Genomic DNA, 7,934 nt, shown 5'->3' with positions numbered 1-7,934 from the left:
TTTGTGTGCAAGTTCGGTACTAGTCCCTCTAGGATTTTCAAGGTGTATATAATCATGTATCTCTCCCACCTGCGTTCCAGGGAATACAGGTTTAGGAACCTCAAGCGCTCCCAGTAATTTAGGTGTTTTATCTCCGTTATGCACGCCGTGAAGGTTCTCTGTACATTTTCTAGGTCAGCAATTTCACCTGCCTTGAAAGGTGCTGTTAGTGTGCAGCAATATTCCAGCCTAGATAGAACAAGTGACCTGAAGAGTGTCATCATGGGCTTGGCCTCCCTAGTTTTGAAGGTTCTCATTATCCATCCTGTCATTTTTCTAGCAGATGCGATTGATACAATGTTATGGTCCTTGAAGGTGAGATCCTCCGACATGATCACTCCCAGGTCTTTGACGTTGGTGTTTCGCTCTATTTTGTGGCCAGAATTTGTTTTGTACTCTGATGAAGATTTAATTTCCTCGTGTTTACCATATCTGAGTAATTGAAATTTCTCATCGTTGAACTTCATATTGTTTTCTGCAGCCCACTGAAAGATTCGGTTGATGTCCGCCTGGAGCCTTGCAGTGTCTGCAATGGAAGACACTGTCATGCAGATTCGGGTGTCATCTGCAAAGGAAGACACGGTGCTGTGGCTGACATCCTTGTCTATGTCGGATATGAGGATGAGGAACAAGATGGGAACGAGTACTGTGCCTTGTGGAACAGAGCTTTTCACCGTAGCTGCCTCGGACTTGACTCTGTTGACGACTACTCTCTGTGTTCTGTTAGTGAGGAAATTATAGATCCATCGACCGACTTTTCCTGTTATTCCTTTAGCACGCATTTTATGCGCTATTGCGCCATGGTCACACTTGTCGAAGGCTTTTGCAAAGTCTGTATATATTACATCTGCATTCTTTTTGTCTTCTAGTGCATCTAGGACCTTGTCGTAGTGATCCAATAGTTGAGATAGACAGGAGCGACCTGTTCTAAACCCATGTTGCCCTGGGTTGTGTAACTGATGGGTTTCTAGATGGGTGGTGATCTTGCTTCTTAGGACCCTTTCAAAGATTTTTATGATATAGGATGTTAGTGCTATCGGTCTGTAGTTTTTTGCTGTTGCTTTACTGCCCCCTTTGTGGAGTGGGGCTATGTCTTGTTATTTTTAGTAACTGTGGGACGACCCCCGTGTCCATGCTCCCTCTCCATAGGATGGAAAAGGCTCGTGATAGGGGCTTCTTGCAGTTCTTGATGAACACGGAGTTCCATGAGTCTGGCCCTGGGGCAGAGTGCATGGGCATGTCATTTATCGCCTGTTCGAAGTCATTTGGCGTCAGGATAACATCGGATAGGCTTGTGTTAACCAAATTCTGTGGCTCTCTCATAAAAAATTCATTTTGATCTTCGACTCTCAGTCTGGTTAGCGGCTTGCTAAAAACTGAGTCATATTGGGACGTGAGTAGCTCACTCATTTCCTTGCTGTCATCTGTGTAGGACCTATCTTGTTTAAGTAGGGGCCCAATACTGGACGTTGTTCTCGACTTTGATTTGGCATAGGAGAAGAAATACTTTGGGTTTCTTTCGATTTCATTTATGGCTTTTAGTTCTTCCCGCGATTCCTGACTCCTATAAGATTCCTTTAGCTTAAGTTCGATGTTTGCTATTTCTCTGACCAGTGTCTCCCTACGCATTTCAGATATATTGACCTCTTTTAGCCGCTCTGTTATTCTTTTCCGTCGCCTGTAAAGGGAGCGCCTGTCTCTTTCTATTTTACATCTACTCCTCCTTTTTCTTAGAGGAATAAGCCTTGTGCATACATCGAGTGCCACCAAGTTAATCTGTTCCAGGCATAAGTTGGGGTCTGTGTTGCTTAGTATATCTTCCTATTATTTGTAACCTTATATGACTTTATATATGAAACTTATATTTATTTCCCACCTGAGCTTACAATGGTTACATATAAGTGGCATGGATTACAAGTTAACTCGAAAGCTATTGATTATGAAAAGTGGTGATCCCGTGGCTTGGTTGCCAATGCTCTCGCCTCACATAAGTGTCCGTGGTTTAATCCCAGGCATGAGTGGAAACGTTGGGCATGTTTCCTTACACCTGCTGTCCCTGCTCACCTGGGTGTTAGTCGACTGGTGTGGGTCGAATCCTGGGGTTCCAAAAGTAATGGGCCCTAATGGAAATAAGACAGTCCCCGATGACGCACTGGCATTTCTGGGGCATTTTTCTCCTCTTAGTGCTGTCAGCCTTTCATTTTAACTCAAAGTTTTATCTAAGTGTCTGAGTGATTGTCAGATTTTTTTTTTCTTCCACTAAGGTTTCTCAGTGATAACTTGAGAACCTCTCTTATGATCGACTTAAAAAAATTTAATGCTTGTGTATCTTATCAAGAGATAGGTGGTTCAGACTGTTATTGGGCTGTGTTATGCCAACTTAGTTGAGCAAACTGGTATATACTGATTTCTGCTGGAGAATACCTTTACTGTTTGATTTCAAAATTTCAAGCCTGGCGTATCTTACATAAAGGAATGTTTTGACTGGTTTCGGGCTATGTTGATGTCAACTTGCCAATTTCAATAAAAAAAAATAGTGTGTTGCATAAAGCATTTTCAAATGAAGCCAGTCACAGAAAACTCGGTATACGTCTCTAGGACCTCACAGACACTGAAACCCATCTACTTTTAGCCTATCCACATTTTTTTGGGTGTGGACACCACGCCACGGCTGCATAATCCAATTTTCGCCAGAAGAAATTATTTCAGCATTTCAACGTCCACATCCGAAGATTAATTTAGTAATTTACCACTATCCTTCCCCCCCCCCAAAAAAAAAAAAACTTTAATCAGTCAAAACTTTGCCTTAAAATCAAGCATAATGCCTTCAAGTTGTACTGATGCCTTAGTTACACAATTTTCTCTTCCACAAATTATGTTGACAGTTCTGTTCTTTAATCCGCTAGTGCAGATAGTAGTGCTGACGGCTCTCGTATAGAAATTGGAGCATGCATCAACAACTGTTCTTGCTTTCAGTCTCACTTGCCTCCATTCTCATTTTCTCTCAATTCATTCTCATTCTCTCACACTCACCAGCCATCATAGGCCCAGAGGCCACTGTAGAAAGCTGTGGCGATGTCACCAAAGCTCTTGGTAGAGCCCTGGAAGCCTGTAGCAAGATACTGTGTGTTGCCCTGGCCTAGCTTCACCATGCCGCCCACCACGATGATCAGGATGGCCACCAGCTTAGCCGCCGTAAAAACGTTTTGCACCCTCGTCGCCAGGTTCACAGAGTACGAGTTGATGAAGGTAATGAGGACTGCACGGGATGAGGAGAGAGAGGGAGAAGACGCGCATGGGGCGCGTATTAAACAAGTTAATTGTACTAAATTTTACTATGTTAGTTTTAAAGCATATTGACTGCATGAGGGTAAAAAGGCTGCAATACACATGTTCACCAATTAAAAATGTTTTAGTACCTAAATTAGGAATTAAACTATGAGTGTACATACACATCTCATCTCAGTGTAACAGCCTCGTGACACTGTTATGGCTGCTGATTTCACGCCAAATCAAGTTAGGGTCTGACAACTCTGAGATTCAGGGTTGTACTGTAGTGAGATACACTATGGTGGGATTAGGTTGGGGAAGTACAGTAAGAATATATGTAGGGTTGCTTTGTTGAGATGCTCTACTAAAGTAGGCCTCAGGTTGTGGTATAGTGGAGCTATCATGTTAACTGTGCCTGATGGTACAGTTAAAATTAGATTGTGAAGTGTAAAACCTTCATACGCATACACATTATATATCTTAAGTATCTAATATATTCAGATTTTCACTATATATATATATATATATATATATATATATATATATATATATATATATATATATATATATATATATATATATATATATATATATATATATATATCTCGTGTCGAATAGATAAAACCTTGCGATTCTGGCTTAAATAGTAATACTCTTCTTACCGAATAAGGCAAGCGAAACTTTGTGTAAGCAATAATTTCGCAAAAATCATTCTGAAACTAACGAAAAAATATAACCGTATAATATTTTTTTTTTTAGAAAGGACTTAATTTTAAACGAGTTCTTGCTAATTGACCAGTTTTACCTATTTGGCACGACAGTGTGTGTGTGTGTGTGTGTGTGTGTGTGTGTGTGTGTGTGTGTGTGTGTGTGTGTGTGTGTGTGTGTGTGTGTGTGTGTGTGTATGTATGTGTACTCACCTAGTTGAGGTTGCAGGGGTCGAGTCCAAGCTCCTGGCCCCGCCTCTTCACTGGTCGCTACTAGGTCACTCTCCCTGAACCGTGAGCTTTATCATACCTCTGCTTAAAGCTATGTATGGATCCTGCCTGTGTGTGTGTGGTGTGTGTGTGTGTGGTGTGTGTGTGTGTGGTGTGTGTGTGGTGTGTGTGTGTGGTGTGTGTATGTGGTGTGTGTGTGTGGTGTGTGTGGTGTGTGTGTGTGTGGTGTGTAGCGTGTGTGTGTAGCGTGTGTGTGTAGCGTGTGTGTGTAGCGTGTGTGTGTAGCGTGTGTGTGTAGCGTGTGTGTGTAGCGTGTGTGTAGCGTGTGTGTGTAGCGTGTGTGTAGCGTGTGTGTGTAGCGTGTGTGTGTGTGTAGCGTGTGTGTGTAGCGTTGTGTATGTAGCGTGTGTGTGTAGCGTTGTGTGTGTAGCGTTGTGTGTGTAGCGTGTGTGTGTGTAGCGTGTGTGTGTGTAGCGTGTGTGTGTAGCGTGTGTGTGTAGCGTGTGTGTAGCGTGTGTGTGGGGGGAGTGTTTGTGTGTAGTCTGCGTGTGTGCGGTGTGCTTGTGTGTGTGTATTTGATAATTCTTTAATCTTGAGTTAAATGACACAAAACAGCACACACACACCATACATCCACCTTCCCCTGCCTCATTATCCAAACCTCCGTTTTTTGTTCAGACGACCCATGTCGAAGACTGGATGAGGTGTACCAGAGGATATAATTAACTATTATATTAGTCTGATTATTTTACTGCATTATTTCTACTTTTTATTGTATGCCTTTAACAAGCAAGTATTGACAGCCAGCGTTTTATTTAATACATTCAGAATTTCAGGACATATTACCCATGCTCTTGCAAGTTGTCTGATATCTGAACTTCACATTTTTTATGAAAAACTGCCATATCATTTTCCCGATGAAAATTATACTTTTTTTTTCAAGCATACCACTGAAACGTCTCCATATTTTTTAAAGTTTTATAAATTGACTTTTCTTGCAATTTAAATGCAGATAAATTTATGTAAGCGATAAAGAAACGGGTACGAGAGAGCTGTGGTTAGTACTTATGACAAAGGCGGCGAAGAGTTTGATGGCCAGATCTGGTGGGAGGCAGTTGATGCTGCTACCCGCGTTGAATATTCTCACAAAGTACTCTGAGCAGGTGAGGCAGATGATGGCCAGCGAGGAAGGCTTCAGCAAGAATAATGACACCCACGCGAACAGGAAGGACGGTATGGGGCCCCACCATAACCTCCTCTTCTCCCCCGGTGCGAAACCTTGCAAGAAATAAGCGTACTCTCCTCCCGAGGCATCGACGAGCGTTCCAAGCTCGGCGTACGATAGCGCACCTGTGTGCGTATATATACACATCGTGCTTTTGTATTCTCGGTTAAAAGTCGCACTACATACACAAGGAAATCATGCAAAAATTAAATTAGACACTAATATATACCTGTTACAAAAAAGGGAAATGCTTCAGTTCAAACTACAAATAAAATAATCATTGGACATGAAAATTAATCGTGCAGGAAGCAACTGAAACAAAGAGAAACTATTAACTTCCAACATCTAAATTAAAAGTATAAAAAAGCCATGCAAAGACAAATGTATTTATTGAAATACTGCTGAAAAAGGAATGATAAATTAAGAATCCAATAACATAAGTAACAAACAAACAATGTAAGCAAGGAGTAGGAACAGAGTAAATCACGCTGTGGGTTGAGAGAAAATCAAATGTTACTATAAATTGCAAGTGAAACAAATGGAAATGGGATTATACAAGTGAAGGCGGTAATGGAAATTCTCTGTAGCTCAGTGTTGCTTCGGGGCATCATGGGGTAACTTGACCAGCTATAAGCAAAAACAGATGAGGGGTACGGAAAGCAGGGACTCAAATACATGCAGTAAGAGGTAACATAAAAGACATTCTTTGAAGATCAGCTTCTCAACATTCAACTGCAGATACATTGTATCTGCAGTCAGTAATCAGTACCTATCTGCCTCCACCTACGGTAACACGCTCTCCTAGGTACGTTCCTTTATTCTTTATATTGATAGAATATCATCGAAATATTGAATTTTAATACTACCTGACTTTAGAAGGAAAAATGTCTTTCTGGCTTCCTATAAAATCATACCCATCATTGAACTTGCTTTCCACATGTGTACTTAACTATATATGGTTGAAGGGGTCGTGTGTTACATATATATATAATATATATATATATATATATATATATATATATATATATATATATATATATATATATATATATATATATATATATATATATATATATATATATAGGTTTCAGAGTGGGTAGGGGATGTGTAGATCAAGTGTTTACATTGAAGCATATATGTGAACAGTATTTAGATAAAGGTAGGGAAGTTTTTATTGCATTTATGGATTTAGAAAAGGCATATGATAGAGTGGATAGAGGAGCAATGTGGCAGATGTTGCAAGTATATGGAATAGGTGGTAAGTTATTAAATGCTGTAAAGAGTTTTTATGAGGATAGTGAGGCTCAGGTTAGGGTGTGTAGAAGAGAGGGGGACTACTTCCCGGTAAAAGTAGGTCTTAGACAGGGATGTGTAATGTCACCATGGTTGTTAAATATATTTATAGATGGGGTTGTAAAGGAAGTAAATGCTAGGGTGTTCGGGAGAGGGGTGGGATTAAATTTTGGGGAATCAAATTCAAAATGGGAATTGACACAGTTACTTTTTGCTGATGATACTGTGCTTATGGGAGATTCTAAAGAAAAATTGCAAAGGTTAGTGGATGAGTTTGGGAATGTGTGTAAAGGTAGAAAGTTGAAAGTGAATATAGAAAAGAGTAAGGTGATGAGGGTGTCAAATGATTTAGATAAAGAAAAATTGGATATCAAATTGGGGAGGAGGAGTATGGAAGAAGTGAATGTTTTCAGATACTTGGGAGTTGACGTGTCGGCGGATGGATTTATGAAGGATGAGGTTAATCATAGAACTGATGAGGGAAAAAAGGCGAGTGGTGCGTTGAGGTATATGTGGAGTCAAAAAACGTTATCTATGGAGGCAAAGAAGGGAATGTATGAAAGTATAGTAGTACCAACACTCTTATATGGGTGTGAAGCTTGGGTGGTAAATGCAGCAGCGAGGAGACGGTTGGAGGCAGTGGAGATGTCCTGTTTAAGGGCAATGTGTGGTGTAAATATTATGCAGAATATTCGGAGTGTGGAAATTAGGAGAAGGTGTGGAGTTAATAAAAGTATTAGTCAGAGGGCAGAAGAGGGGTTGTTGAGGTGGTTTGGTCATTTAGAGAGAATGGATCAAAGTAGAATGACATGGAAAGCATATAAATCTATAGGGGAAGGAAGGCGGGGTAGGGGTCGTCCTCGAAAGGGTTGGAGAGAGGGGGTAAAGGAGGTTTTGTGGGCAAGGGGCTTGGACTTCCAGCAAGCGTGCGTGAGCGTGTTAGATAGGAGTGAATGGAGACGAATGGTACTTGGGACCTGACGATCTGTTGGAGTGTGAGCAGGGTAATATTTAGTGAAGGGATTCAGGGAAACCGGTTATTTTCATATAGTCGGACTTGAGTCCTGGAAATGGGAAGTACAATGCCTGCACTTTAAAGGAGGGGTTTGGGATACTGGCAGTTTGGAGGGATATGTTGTGTATCTTTATATGTGTATGCTTCTAGACTG

At 40.9% G+C, this 7,934-nt stretch overlaps 1 protein-coding gene across 6 annotated transcripts in view; it reads right to left on the bottom strand.

The window, feature by feature from the left end:
• Positions 1-7,934, bottom strand: part of sbm (L-type amino acid transporter sobremesa) — a 266,983-nt gene that overhangs the window by 51,439 nt on the left and 207,610 nt on the right. For all 6 annotated transcript variants that reach the window (XM_070101136.1, XM_070101137.1, XM_070101138.1 and 3 more), the window contains 2 exons: positions 5,313-5,597; positions 3,073-3,298 (listed from right to left, as the gene is read on the bottom strand). In XM_070101136.1, the coding sequence (XP_069957237.1) occupies positions 3,073-3,298; positions 5,313-5,597 (511 nt within the window). The remainder of the gene's footprint in view (positions 1-3,072; positions 3,299-5,312; positions 5,598-7,934) is intronic.

Source organism: Cherax quadricarinatus, chromosome 76 (genome assembly GCF_038502225.1).
Source record: "Cherax quadricarinatus isolate ZL_2023a chromosome 76, ASM3850222v1, whole genome shotgun sequence".
Taxonomy (NCBI): Eukaryota; Metazoa; Arthropoda; class Malacostraca; order Decapoda; family Parastacidae; genus Cherax; species Cherax quadricarinatus.
Note: the sequence above shows the minus strand (reverse complement) of the source record. Positions and strands in the feature narration are given on the sequence as shown.